Source organism: Spermophilus citellus (genome assembly GCF_964194105.1).
Source record: "Spermophilus citellus genome assembly, chromosome: 5".
NCBI classification, from domain to species: domain Eukaryota; kingdom Metazoa; phylum Chordata; class Mammalia; order Rodentia; family Sciuridae; genus Spermophilus; species Spermophilus citellus.
The window spans coordinates 21,882,694-21,897,922 of NC_138186.1; the positions used below are offsets into that span (position 1 = coordinate 21,882,694).

At 46.5% G+C, this 15,229-nt stretch overlaps 1 protein-coding gene across 1 annotated transcript in view; it reads left to right on the plus strand.

Moving 5' to 3' along the window:
• Window positions 1-455: 455 nt before the first annotated feature.
• Window positions 456-15,229, plus strand: part of LOC308649282 (serpin B9-like) — a 39,949-nt gene continuing 25,175 nt past the window's right edge. Inside the window, exons 1-4 of the mRNA XM_081294924.1 lie at window positions 456-564; window positions 1,912-2,054; window positions 5,750-5,905; window positions 6,237-6,637. Coding sequence (XP_081151050.1) covers window positions 486-564; window positions 1,912-2,054; window positions 5,750-5,905; window positions 6,237-6,637 — 779 coding nt within the window. The 5' untranslated portion in view covers window positions 456-485. The remainder of the gene's footprint in view (window positions 565-1,911; window positions 2,055-5,749; window positions 5,906-6,236; window positions 6,638-15,229) is intronic.

The window sequence follows — 15,229 nt, forward strand, 5'->3', positions numbered from 1 at the left end:
TCCCAAAGTTCTTTGTAGACATTATCTAATCCCCGAATGTACTGTTCCCAGGTCCAGTATGCAGGAAGCTTCTTCCTCTAGGCCAAACCATGCAGAGCTTGTAAATTGCGATAAGGGGAAGAGAACTTTTCCTCCTCCTAGCTGAGGCTTGCCTCAGCTGACCTAAATCACAGCCACAGCTCTTTGCAAAGTGTCAGGCTGAGGGAGCTAAACTCTGCACACTTAAACCCCAACACATAAAGATCCAGCCATTCATGAAATTTATTTGATATTAGGGACATTAAAGATGGCCCAAAACTGAGAAGGTTGGTTTTATGTTCATTCTATGTATTTATTTGTAAATAATATCTTTAAATCAGCACATTTTTTATTTTCTGCTTTGGTACATCAAAGAAGTACACTTGTTAATTATTTTGGAACCATGCAATTATGTTGCTCTGCCTTAGTCTTTTAAAGATTCCTGCCAGAAATTCTACCAAGCAGAGATGGAAGAGCTTGACTTTCTGAATGCTACAGAGGAGTCCAGAAAACACATAAACACCTGGGTAGCTAAAAAGACAGAAGGTAAAAACATAGTTTTTATTTGTTGTTTCTGGTGATGGTGGGGTTGTAGTTGCATTGCTAGTTTCTTTGTTTGCAGTACTGGGGGTCCAACCCAGGGCCTTGGGCATGCTGAGCAGATGCTCTACCGCTGAGCTACAGTCCAAGCCTGTTGTTCTGTTTTTAGTAGTATTTACATCAGTCTTATTGTCAGTTCCTTCACAACATTGTCAAATATATACAGGAATGATGTTTTTGTTCTCAAATAATTGCAGGCTTTAAAAATCTGCTTCTGAAATACTGTCAGTGGATGACATTTTCTCTAGCTCTTCCCTGCTCTTCTCAGTGTATCCATGATGTTTCCCCCTAGTCAGCACCCCTCTTCCAGAACAATCCACACTGTAATGTCTTTGCTGTTGTTTGTTTTTTCTTTTCACCAATTGCATAAAGAAAAATTCACCTGACAGGTCCCAGCTGTGTCCTGTCCAGTGTGAGCTCATGCTCCCCAGTTTTCATGCATTGTTGCAAGTTGCTTGGTGGTATCCTCATGGACCTGTACCTGTGGTTTTTAATGTAAACAGTGTGCTTTTTTTTTTCAATTTTGGTACCAGGGATTCAAATCAGAGGGACTTAAATACCAAGCCACATCCTTAAATAATGTAATGGGATATTTGTCCTAAATAAATATTTTATTTAGAGACAAGGTCTTGTGAAGATGCTTAGGGCCTCAGTTGCTAAGACTGGTTTAGAATTTACAATCCTCCTGCCTTAGTCTCCCAAGCCTCTGTGATTACAGGCATGTACCACCATGTCTGGCTAAACCGTGCTTTACATTTATAAAGAGCATCTTTTTAAAATCTTAAATATTTTTAGCTGATAATAACAAAATCATGTATATTGTACAAAAATAATATTGTTCGATATGCTGGACTAGAAATAATAACAAAACTATATATGATGCTCCAATGCATATATATTGTGTGTAATGTTTAAATCAGGGTGAACATATCAGCACCTCAAACATTTAAGTTTAAATTTATAATCACTCCTTGTAACAGTATTTTAAGTTCTTTAGTTTGTAGGCACCAATCATTTCTTTCTATCTCTTGTGGTATGAATTCACTTACTAATATCTACTTTTTCCTTTTACATTTTATTCAAATGATGGTATTTTTCTTCCTAGAACATGTATTTCAATACCAGGGATATTGCTTTGTTTTGATGACAAATATCTATTTATATTATTTCGAGCATATGTGATCCTTTATCTCTGTGCTTGACCATTTGAGGAGGTGGGTCCTTCTCCATATCATCACTGAAACAACCATCAGCAAACTCTTAGCTAACTGGTTCTTTAATTTTTCCTTTCAGATAAAATTACACAGTTGCTGTCTCCAGGTTCATTGGATAAAATCACCAAACTGGTTCTCGTGAATGCCATCTACTTCAAAGGAAACTGGGATAAACAGTTTGACAAAGAGCTCACCCAGGAGAGACCATTTAAAGTCAGCAAGGTGAATGTTGCATAGTAACAAAGGAAATTCCCAGACATAGGGCCTGTGTTTGTTGGTTTCTAGATCATGAAGGCCACCACATGGAGCCTGTGTCTTTCATGGCGTAGGACAGCCCTGCAGCAAGGAATCCCCATGCCTTGGAGCCTTTGTCTCATGAGCTTCCTCCTTTTGTATGTCACCAAGGGTTCTGTTCGGAGGCCCCCCCCCCCCCCCCCCGCCTTACTATCACCTGCCCTACTTTCTCTGGTGTGTTAATCTACAAGGCAAATCTGATGGTGTAGCTCTCAGGTTAACTTTAGGTCTTTCTTGGCTTCTCATAACTTTTGAGATAAAGTTCAAACTCCAAATTTGGTGTCTGAGGGTCCCCGTGGACCTGGATCCTCCCCATTTCCTTTAGTACCTTCACACTCCTTTCTTAATTGCTGTGTCCCTTCTGGAAGCCACACCTAGTATCTGCCCCTTTATCTAAGCTGTCACTCCGCCCCCTGCTGGTCTGTACAAGACATAGCAGTGGTTGAAGGACTTTTCATTTTTGTTGAAAAACCATCCCAGGGCAGATGGCTGTCACATAAGTGTTTGACCTGTAGGCAGTTGGAAGTTATTGAGGAGTTATGATAGCTGGTGCTCAGGAAATACTGAACCAGTCACTGATCTTCAGTCTTCTTTTGTTTGTAAGGATAACACCAGTACATATTTTTGTTTAAAAACAAGCAAAGGGATACATACACAGAATTAGACGCTTGAGTTTAACCACCTTCAGCTTGGAAGGTATTGTTTGCTGATGGCCTGGTGTCTTTCTCTCACAGAATCCAATTTTTTAAAAGTCTTTTTTAATTATAGAGTTTTGTTTTTTTTTTTTTACATGCTGCAAAGCAGACAGGGTGGACTAATGTGTTCTTGATCACTGACCATAAGTTAGATCTTCCTTGTCCACTTGGATCTGAACCTTCAGTTTTTCAACACATACATTTTGTGTTGAGATTTATTCTGAAATGAACTGTCCTTTCCCTAAATATGATTTTTTTCTCCTTGAAATTCTCTTTATCAAGATGTATATTAGGGCTTCATTCAACTGTAAGCAACGGAAACCCCAGATCTCTGCAGTTCAGCTCACAGCTCATCTCACCCCCCAGGAGGCCCAGAGGAGAGGAGAACCCAGTGCTGATGTGGCACTGGGGTGAGGCTCTTGGGAACCAGCTCTCCCTGCTCTGCCCCCTCAGCCTGTGGCCTCTTCCTTGTGCTCACAGGAGGGCTCAGATATTGCCTCCACTGTCCAGGCAGGATGGAGCTCTAAGGACAGATGATGGAGAGCAAAAGGCCTTCTTTGGAGGTTCTGCCATTGTATTCAGAGGGAAACCAGAACTGCTCTCACGTGGCTTCTGCTCGATACAGAGCGGTGAGGAAGGTTACCTTGCTTTCTGCAGTAGAGGGAGAGGGTGGAGCTGCAGCAGGGGTTGACTATACCAGCCCACAGAGTGTGTGGCAGGGGTGTCTCCAGGGACATGGATTTTGAGTTGATAAGGATTTTTATTTGAATTCCTCATTTCTAAATGAGATTAAGCTTACTAACATAATTATATATTTAGTGAGTCATTAAATTACCAAGATTGGATTCTTTTCTATTATAAGATTGGAGACCTTGGGTCCTGGAGGGGAATGCAGAGAAATTGAATAAGGTGGGGTCAGCACCCTGAGGCCTGTGGGTCAAAGCTGGCCCATATCAAGTTTATCAGATAAAGTTTTGTTGGTGCACACACATACTTATTTGTTTATATGTGTCACAACAGTAGAATAGAGTAGTTATGATAGGAATTGTCTGTAGCACAAATGCCAAAATATTTACTGTCCTCCCATTTGTGGAAAAAGTGTGCCAAGTTCTTGCCAAGGACATGTCTGAGGATCCAAGGGCAGGAGACTGTTGTGGCTGAGGTCTAGTTCAGGCAAGTTCGACAAGGCAAACACAGAAAGTGACAGCAGATATGTCTTTGGTTTATTCCATTTGATCTGGAATGGTGTGCTGTGCCAGAGAACTAGGGAGCTCCCTCAGCTGTGCCTGTTGCATGGAATTAAAAAAAATTTCAGAGTATCTGCTGGTATCAAACTGTGGAGTACTCATGAGTTAAGCAGTATTGTAGGGTAGGATGTGGTCACTGTCCTCTGTCTTTTTCTCATGGTCTGAGGATGGCCCTTTGCTATTTCTGCTCATCAGTTTTTTATTCATTTATTCAGCTGATGTTAATTGACTGCCTACTATGTGCCAGGTATTGACTAGCTGAACATGTCTGCCTCATGAAACTTACATTTTCTTGAGTGAAAGACAAGAATGTTAAATAAGACATTAGTAGTTATTAAGCAGTGGTAAGTGCTGCAGAGACACAAAGGAAGCAGACAGGAAGCTCTGGTTGGGGGTACAGTTGCAGGTCAGGTATATCAAGGAAGCATTCACTGAGAGGGTGATACTTGAGTAAAGACCAGGAAGAGGCAAAGGCTACACTCTCTAGGTTTTAGGGATGAGTGGACAGAGGAGGGATAGAATGACCCTGTTTTCTATAGAGACCCCTGTGAGTGTAGGAACCAGCAGAGGGAGAGTAGCAGGAGGTGAGGAGAGACAAGGAATGGGAGATGAGCTGTTGCGATTATAGGATGTACTGAGCACTTCAGATCTTGCTCCTAGGAGAGGGGGGTCATGGAAGGGTGTCCAGTCAGAGGGGTGTGATCTGACTTATGTTTCACTGGATCCCTCTGAGGGATGGAGCATCTCTGTATTCCAGGGATAGGGTGATGGCAGTGGAAGAAAGAACAACAGATGAGGTTTTGGTTGTACTTCAAAGGTAGAGCCACCATAATCTGCTAAGGAGTGAGATGCAGAGTGTAAGAGAAAGACGTGAGCAAGGACGCACCGTGGCTTTTGACAACTGGATGCATGGTGTCACTGCCAACTGTGATGGGCAGAGGTGTAGGTGGAGCAGGAAGAGGATATAAGGAGCCCACAGTCATGTGTGACACTAGGACTTTCTTTTGGTCTAAGTGTGGGTGTCACGCAGCAAGTATAACATGTGAGCCTGGGGTCCAGGGGAGAGGTCCCGGCTAGAACTGTAAATTCGTGGATTAAGTTCAAAGTCATGAGACTAGGTGAAGTCACCAAGAAAGGTGCTGTGTGTGAGTCTGGGCTACTTGGTGTTGGGCAGTTTGTTAGTCTGCATTCTCTCAGTGTGCCAAATAATGAGATAATCCACTTAAAAAGGACAGATTCATCTGAGCTCAAAATTTAAGTTTCCCATCCATGATGAGGCAGACCCTTTGCTCTTAGGCATGGGGGTGGTGGATGGAAGAGTTGGGAGCAGTTGATCAAGCAAAACTGGTCACCTCAGTCAGGAAATGAAGGAGAGAGGAAGGGCTTGGGTCTCACAGTCCCCTCCAAGGACTTGCCCCAATGATCTAACTTCTACTAGGCCCTGCCTTTTAAAGGTTCCACCGCCTCCCAATAGCTCCACTCTGTAGATAAAACCTTTAACACACTGGCCTCTGGGAACACTTGGTGTCTAACCATAACAGGGGTTTAGGAGGAACCTCATGGCCTGTCCTAGAAGCTGGGTCAAGAGTGTTCCTGGGGCCCACAGGGGTACCTCTGTGGAATTAGTCCAATGTGCCAGCTGGGTCATGTTTCTACTTAACAGTTGTCCATTTCCTTCCAGAATGAGGAGAAGCCTGTGCAAATGATGTTTAAGAAGTCTACTTTTAAAATGACCTATATAGGGGAAATATTCACCAAGATTCTGGTCCTTCCCTACATCAGCGAGGAGCTGAATATGATCATCATGCTGCCCGATGAACACATTGACTTGCAAACGGTAAGGAGCACTAAGCCATAACGAGGCCGTGATGGCAGGGGAAGGGCATTTGGTTTCTGGTGTAGCTGCTTTCCCCAATCCAGTTCCCAGTTGGCCTTTTATTTTATTTTATTTTTTGTATCTGTGCTGGGATGGAACCCAGGGTCTTGCAGATGCTAGGTAAGGTCTCCTGCAGAGCTGTCCCTGAGCTCTGTCTAGTTACCTTGGTTACCACTAGCACCACCTCTGGCCAAGGTGAGGCTGGCAATCACAACATGGAGCATCTCCATTATTGCACGTGGCCCTGTGTGACAGCACGAGCTTGGTCTTGACATGTTCAACTCCCTTCTAGGTGGAGAAGGAACTTACTTATGAGAAATACATAGAGTGGACCAGCCCAGACCTGATGGACGAAGAGGAGGTGGAGGTTTTCCTCCCTCGGTTTAAGCTACAGGAAAATTATGATTTGGAGGAAGTCCTTCGCAGCCTGGGCATGACCGATGCCTTCGATGAGGCCAGGGCAGACTTTTCTGGAATGTCATCCAGGAAAGACCTGTATCTGTCCAAGGTCGTGCACAAGTCCTTTGTGGAGGTCAATGAGGAGGGTACTGAAGCTGCAGCTGCCACAGCCTGTAGATTCATGGTGCTGTGCAAAAGTTTAACTCTGGGCTTCTGCGCAGACCACCCCTTCCTCTTCTTCATCCAGCACAGCAGGACCAGAGGGATTCTGTTCTGCGGCCGAGTTTCTTCTCTGTGAGGAAACAGTCATCCCTGGGTGCAATCCTCTGCTTTCACCCTCTGACCCACTTTTCTTCCGACACTCCACCATGTGCCTGTGACCCAAGTGACCTTATCAGTGCAGTGTAACAATTCAGAAATAAAGGGCCCATTTTGGAGTCCCATGTTCACTACTGTTTGCATGTGAGATGTTTTTCCAGGATCTGAAATGGCCCTTCTCTGTGGGTCTGTGGTCACGTTGGCTGCTGGGTTCATTCAACCTTGTTGGGGATCAGCTGTCACCCACCCCATTGCAGCTGGGAAGGACCCCATGGCTTCACTGTGGGCAGATAACTGCCATCACCATTGGCCCTTCTCCAGGCATAAGAAGATAAGTGGTGCCTCTCTCTTCTCCACTATGGCATGAAAATCTCATCCCATATTTAGTGGGAGTCTAGAGTAGAATGCAGAGCTGTGAGGAGGGGTGAGGGGTGAGAGCTCATCTCAGGAACCCCCTGTGGGGAGCTCAAAATTCTAAAATTTCTGTGAGCTCTCTGGAAGACTCCATGGAGGTGGGAGAGTGGGTAACTTGGGCCAGTGAGAAGTCAGTCCCTTTTCCACGGGCATCTCTACTTTCCTGTGTTGTGATGGGGAATGGATATATTCACACACACTGCCCCCTGCCTGTAAAGTGAAATTGCTCCCAGGGGTCAGAGGTATACCTAACCATTCACAGTAAGGTGGTTTATAACAACTGTGTGGTTACATACCAGGTGGATTTCTTCATGGCAAGTATTATAAAAAAAAGGTGCTAAGTTTTCTGCAGCCAGTTGTGTTACTGGCTGGCAACGCAGTTGTAGCATTCAGCATTACAGGGAGAAACTGATGGGCCAGGTTCTGTTTTTCAAGGCGTGATGGGGAGGACCTCCACTGTCGCCCTCTGGCTTCACTGCTGCTAGTCTCATGCTCATTCTGCACCTGGTCCTCTTTCCCTGTGATGCCCAAGCTGTGGTGACAGAATGGAATTGGTGAGCATCAGGGAACATGGAACTTAGGACTGAGGTGAGGAAAGGAAGTTGGTTGGTAAGCAAGGGCTTGCTGGTTTGGTACTCATCGTTGTCTTAGTTTGTTTTCTGTTGCTATAATGAAATGCCTGGGGCTGAAAACTTGAATTTTTTAAAAAGGGTGATTTTTAACTCACATTTCTGGAGGCCCAGAGCAAGGTGCTGGCTTCTGCTTGGCTCTGGCGAGGGACTCATGGTGACTGAGATCATAGCGTTGGGAGCAATGCATAAGTGCCAAGTGGATGGTGGAGGTGCCAGATTCCCATATAACAGCCCATTCTCACAGGAACTAACCCAGTTGCCTGAGACCTGTGTTAATCTTTTTCAAGGGTGGTGCCCTCATGACCTGATTGTCTCCTGAGAGGCCCCACCTCTTAAAGCTTCCCTCCATGTCAACATCTCCACACTGAGGACCACGCCTCCATTACAGGAACCTTTGAGGGGATAAATCACATCAAACAATATCATCCTTCTCCCTCCTCTGTATGACACTCTGGGTATTTTCTGAAGAAATAAGGGCACTTGGAACAAGGATTTCAGGGGAGAGTGTGATCAGTTTATATGATGATTTGAGAATTTTGGGAGACAAAACATGAGACAATGACAAACTCCTGGGTACAATAAACTGTCACCCTTTGTAGCATAGCATATTTTTCTCTACTCTTGTGTGCTTTTCACCACAGATCCATCAGCAAGACTTTCATGAAAACAGAAGCTGAATATTTGCACAAGATGGAATTATTACTAGGGGAAATAACCGAAGCAAATCCTCTAGCTTTGCCTGTTCCTAGTCAACTTAAAAATCACTAATTTTGGAGGTCACACAGCTGGGTGGATACGTTATTGTTTTCCTAGTAGCTTTACTGTAGATGACACCTTTGATGTGGGTTATAATGATAAAGGTTGCCTAGGTTACATTTCAGGGACCTGTGGGCCACTTCTGTTGAAAACACTGACTTCATTGGACCTGCCGTAGGTGTCTGATAGGTGACTGGGATGGAATGAAAAGGCTGGTTATCTCTGTCTTCATTCTAATCTCTGCCCCCTTTGCTGCCTTAGCACTTGGGTCAATTCCACTCAGCTCTGCTTGTAGACATACTGATTGGTGGCGGGAGCTGCTATGTGTTTTCCTCTACTCTGCCACCCTGGTGCTTTTCCACCAGCTGTAGCAGCACAAGCATCCAAGGTCCTTCTATGCTATTTTTGGACCCAGATCAAGCCACAAGGCCAGGACATTTGCACAGATGATGGTAGCAGCTTCAAGAGTAGCTCAGCCAATCCTGGGACAACTCTACTGATACTACCTGGTGTCTGAGTCTCATACAAAAAATAGTTTTGGGAACCACGCTCTGAGCCAGTGGTAAACTACCAGACCCTAGCCCACCCCAGAATATCAATTAAGACCTTCCATCTCCCTTTGTTAGGGAAGCTGTCTGGTTCCTTCATCATGCTGTTTCCCTTCAGTGGAAGTCCTACTTATTCCACAATTAAAGCCCTGCCTGCAAGTGCTCCCAAACCTTGGCTCAGTTTTGTTCCTACCATTTCTGAATCAAAAGTTCCCATATCCTATTATATAGGGGGCAGGCTCTTCAGAAAAGAACATCAGAGGAGGTGTGAGGAAGGTAGGGTGCTGAGGTCTGAGCTGAAGTGTGAATCTGGTGGAGCAAGAGGTTAAGGCTAGCAGTCTGAATGCCAGAAGAGCATTTGTAACTGCTTGTGTGCTTAGTCTCATTCCCACCATCTACATGGCAGCCTCCATTGGCACAGACTTTTGGTATGAATGTTGAGGTCCAGTTCAAGAAAATTTAGTGATTTGAATAAAAGCATTTGGGAAGACTTTATTAGTGATGAGGCAGATGAAAGGACTTCTAATGATGCACATTTTTCAGGGTACCTTGTCCCTTACTCTGTTCCCATCAAAGCAGGAAAGCTCATCCACAAAATACTTAATGTGAACCCCAAGAAGTGGCCTAAGGTCAAGCAAATCTTACAGCACCCATGGCTGAGGCAGGGTGAACCATATGTACCCCATCACTGTAGCAAGGCACTCCCCAAACACAAACACCCAGACCCCACCACATTCATGACCATCCTGTTTCACATGGGCTTTGATATGTACAAAACCTGGGTGTCTCTGGCCAAGAGAAAATTCCAAGTGGCCATGGCAACCTACCTGATCCTCCAGCCCCAGAAATAGAAGGGGGAGGGTGCACGTTCCAGGGGAAGCCTGTGCCTCCCAGGGTCATGTCTCATCCATGCCCTGAGGATCTCTCTGATGGCCCTGCCCTCCCCAAGAGGAGCGCCAGCGAGCCTGCTCTGAGCACCTGCCCCTTGCCCCCTGACACTCAGCTGCCTGAGGAGGCCCAAGAGCCAGGCCATAAGGGCATCAGATGTGCCAGCCTGCCTGCCATTCCTCTCCACTTCCTGCCTGCAGGGCCCCACTCCCAGGGGAGCCTTGTAGTCTGACTCTGGGCCTAGACGTCCAATCCCTGGACGATGTTTGTTAGGTGGGCCAGGACAGGCAGCAGCCATTCCTCCCAAGATACTCCCACAGGCCCAGGCCATGGCCACAGAAATGCCTTGAAGCGGGTGAGGAGGAGGACGGCTACCTGTGCCCAAAGCCTCTGCTGCTGCAGACCATCTCAGCAATCAAGTGGCTTCAAAGACAGAAGAAATGTGCCATGTCCATAAACAGTGAGGCTCCAAGGAGTGCAGAGCTGAGCCAGGAGACGCCAGCACAGGGCCTGAGTCTCCTCTGCCTCCACCTGTGGAAGATGTCAGACTGTTCTGCCTGAGACACTTTGCCCTGCTCTGCCCTGGATCCTTTTCCCCATTCTTCTGAGATGTTTCTGAATAAATATGTTTCAGACTAATTGTATCATAAAATTCTTGTTCCAAAGGTCAAAATACTGGCTGATTTAAAGAAAGGTGAGGCCTCAGGATGAGGGCAGGGGTGCACCTCCATCCTCTCCAAGGCCTAGAGCACTGTGCCTCCCTCTGCAGTGTAGAGAGACCCACATACCTGAGCCAGTGCAGATGGAACTCACTTGCCTTGAGCCAGTATAGAGCATTCACTTGCTTTGACTTAGGGCAACAGGCTCACTCCCCCTGACCTGGGTGGATGAAGTCTCCCCTTGAGTCAGTGTAGACATGACTTTTAGCTGTGACCTTGACCAAAACCCCTTCCTGTGGGTTGTGTACTGATGGGTGGCAACTACTGGAGAAGTCATATGAGAAGGCGGGGGACGTCTCAGTGTCCTCTTACATCAACTTCATGGTACTGTGTGCAGGGAAGGAAGAGCTAGGCAGTGGGCAGGGGCAGCCTACCAGGAGCAGTGGTGGGTGCCTCACCCCCTGCCACACAGCCCCTCACCCCCAATCATCTCATTAATTGCGAAAGGTACTGGACAGGGATTGCACGGCATTTCAGGAGAGGAGATGTCAATCCACCATATGGATCCAGGTTACCGCTTTTTAGCTACCCACTTTTGTGGTACTTTGCTTCAGATCACCACCTAGGAAACTAGCACAGTGTCCCATGTTGCTTAGAGGAAACCCACCGTCCTTAACTTGGTGTCTGTGCAGCAATGATCTACCCCAGGGCCACATACTGCCCTGGGTTCCAGGCTGTATCTGTGGTGGTCAACTCTTTTGATATAACAGGCTGGACTCCTCCTGCAAGTTTCTCCTTGCCAGGGAAGCTGGGTGCTTCCTCCCCACACACAACAGTGCATGATTCTATCTTGTAGCCCTGACCACAGCTGACCACCATGGACTCCTTGCACAGTAGGGTGAAGAATAGAACCTTCTCAAGAGAAAAGTTCTGCTCTTCTGGGCACTGTTTCTTCAGCTGTATCCAGGGCAATGCTTGGCTTTTCATGATAAATACTTGTTTTTCTTAGTTTGTCAACTAGATATATTCCTTGTGTGACAAGAATCATCTGGGGCGAGATAAGCCTACTTGGCATCTGTGGGCTTAGGGTGGGAAGCTAAACCAACAGGACTGAGTCTCAGGAAAGGCTGCTGGGAGGCTAAATCAATATGTTCACTGAACCCCGGGCCTTGAAATGGAGCCAGAGGAGGGTGGGCAGAGGAGGGAGGGGTGGTGAAGAGCTCTGGATGGAGGACAGCATGGCCAATGGCACTGCTCACCAAGGGACTGTGCATGAGGCCCTCGTCTCTATCCATACCCAATGGGCACATCCTGAATTTGCTTCCAGGATGTCATGCTTTCCTCCTTGTTGCGTGCATGGATCTGGCATGCACTTGAAAACATGGGAACCACATGTGCACTCCGGGTTCACATGCGGGTGAGTTCTTGTGGATGTGGTGTCACATTCTCAAAGTCTCCACCCCTGTCACTGGTCACATTTCAGGTCCAGAGCTGGAGATTAGGAGAACCCAGCTCTGCCTCAAGTTGGAAAGAAAGGACCCTTCTCCTACGAGGGCTCATTCTGCCTGAAGTGCCGGGTAGGCAGATGTCAACAAAGCACAGTGGACAAGAGTAGGCTTGTGAATTCCTGAGTGAAAATTCTTACTTTGCAAAGCAACTGGTGGGAAAGCCCTGGTAGGTTTTCATTTGACCTAATGTTCAAAAACAGAATGATCAAGAAAAAGGCAGGGAGTAGGGAAGAGAGGTGAGGGTGCACTGTTTGTCAGTCTTCCCCAGTGAAAGAGATGACCCATAGCGACAAGCTGAAGGACATGTGGCCTGGAAACATTTATAAATTAGGACAAGAGATATGCTTTTAAGACACCAGGCTGAACTGGACATGTTGGTACACTTGTCCTATCTCAGCAGCTCGGGAGGCTGAAGCAGGAGGATGGCAAATTCAAAACCAACCTCAGCAATGTAGTGAAATAACATAGGAGACCCTGTCTCAAAATTAAAAATGAATAAATAAATAAATAAATCATGTGGACTTAGCTCAGTTGTTTAGTGTGCCTGTGTTCTATCCTGGTTACCAAACAGAACAGAATAATAATAAAAATAAATACATAAGTAAATAAATAAGCCAAAAAGACATGTCACCAGATGGAACCTGCAGGACAGGGTTCTCTGAGCCCCTCTGTTAACCTGTGGTTCAAACTCTGCCCACTCTGGGGCACCCATCACCAGCCACAGCCCTCAGGAGCTGACATGCTGGAGTCTGTCAGAAGGCGTCAGGCCTAGGGTGGACTGACCCTTGACTTTTCACCTTTTCAGACTCACAGTCCAGCAGATGCACCCCTTCCTGCATTCCCTGCCTCTTCTGGGGAGGAAAAGAGGTGCCACCTCCAGCCCCAGATTCAGGTTTTTTGTATCACAGGCCTGGGACAAAGTGCTCAGGGATCTCTGAGACAGTGTTCTGTGGTGGCTAGAGTTGGGGCCCAGTGACAAGGCAGCCACCTAGACTTGGGCCTGGAAATGGAGGTTGAAGAAAAGTCCTCTCTTGTTCTTGGTTTGGACATGAAACTAGAAGAGTCTTCTCTCACTCTTATTTTGTATCAGGTATTTCTCTAGCATCTCTCTCACTTCAGTAAAACACTTTGGGCGCTTTACCTTGCAGTGTAAATAATGCCAGTTGGAGCAGCTTTATGGAGGCTGTGGGGTGCAGACTGAGGAGTAGAAGGCTCCAGTCTCCTGGAGAGGCAGCAGGAAATGACCAAGCCCAACCCATTCAAAAGCTCAAGCCCCAGGAGCTTGCCTTGCTCAAACCTGTTCACAGCCACATCCCTAGAGAGGGCCCTTGGTTTTTATCACCCTGCCATAGAAAGAAACCAAGCCACCGCTCCAAGATAGGGCCCACTCTGCTTGGTTCATCTTCCCTGCTTAGGCCCACATGAAAACCCTTTTACAATGTAATACCTGAACTTCAACTTTTTAAAAATGCTGCTATGCTGACTTTTGTCAAGTAATAGCTCTCATGGGACCCAGGCTTCTGTCTTAGCCTTGGACATAAGAGACCTCAGAGCCAGCCTCAGCACATGGCAGTGACCTGCAGACTACCATAGCCATGGCCCCAATTGTTGACACAGGCCTTTCCTTTTTATGGTGTATTCTTGACTTCATTATTTCTAGGCACAAATTCATCATTAACAAAATTTTGTAATATATTGTGACACATTTTATTTTTGAAAATCTTGCCTTTTTTAATTGCTCTGAGCAAGTACTCAAGCTCAAGGTCTGTATTTGTTACTGAGCCCTGGGAATTGGGCCATGAGCATTTAAGATTGATACTCTAAGCCAAATCAAAGCTGGTAAGAATACCAGTGCAGCTAAGGGATTCACTAAAATGTATTATACCAAGACCTTGTTCTAGCAAATGGTTTTCTGGGTGTTCTATGGCCTAGTTTTTCATGGTGCTTTGCAGCAACCCATGGCTTTAAATCTCCTTTGCAAATTAGGAATAATCTCATTTCACATGGAAACCAAGAGAAAGATTAGATGGTTTAGGGGCTGAGGCTGGGGCACCATGGTAGAGCACTTGCCTAGCATGTGTGAGGCACTGGGTTCGATTCTCAGCACTGAATATAAAATAAAGGTTCATCGACAACAACGAAAATTAAAAACAAACAAACAAAAAAAGATTTAACAGTTTTCCTTGTAAGTCCATCACAAATTCGATACTCCCTAAGCTCTGTGGGCTGGCAGCTCTGGGTGGCCTGGGACCCAGCATCCATCCTTTACCACTGAAGCTGTGAGCGTCCTTCCTCCAGGCTCTCACCAGGGTGCTTGTCACAGCCACAAAGACATCTGTGGAAAAGGTTAAAAAAGGGTGAAACAAACAGAGAAAGTCCCTGTGTACCTGTGTCAGGGGGAGGAAGCCAGGACAGGGAGTGGCTGTGGGCACTCAGAGCCTCTAGCAGAGGAGTCACATTTCCTCATCTGCTTCCTGCTTAGCCTCCTCCACACAGTGTGAGTGGATTGGGGGTCTACTCAGGAAGCTGGCATGGTGTGGGGCCTACTCTGAGTGACAAGCTGGACTCACACATCTGTCTGGGTGAAACTGCTGCCCTGGTCTCTAGCAGCCTCAGCCTAGCAGGACAAAGGCCAACTTGCCTGGACCCCAGGAGGCTCCTGAGCTGAGGGGACCCAGATGCAATGACTAGAGAAGAGCTTCTCATTAGGGTGAGACTAGGCCCTTATAAAGTGTTCCTATGGGGCTCCATGGTCTCATAGTCACTTGGTGTCACCTGTACAGTCAGTCCTCACACCCCCTGTAAGCTGGCACCCACTTTCCATTGCAAGCCTAGGGAGGGGCTGCCTACCCAGCATGTAGATGGCTGTCCTACACATGTGACTGGGGCACCTTCCATGTGCGGCACACAGGCAGATTATCCTGTTGCCAACAGATGCCCAGCACACAGGTGCTAAGTGACTGCAGGGAAGCACAAGATGGTATAAGTCATGCCCACAACCCTCTGTGGCTAAAATCTGAAGCTGTGCTGTGATGCTTAGATCAACTGTCCCTATGTCAGTTGGCACACTCCTTGGGCCTGAGCCATTTCTCCAGGCAGCACAGGGGAGCAACACTAGTGTTTGTAGGAAAATCTCCGTTGGGGTAAGAACTAAGAGATGTTG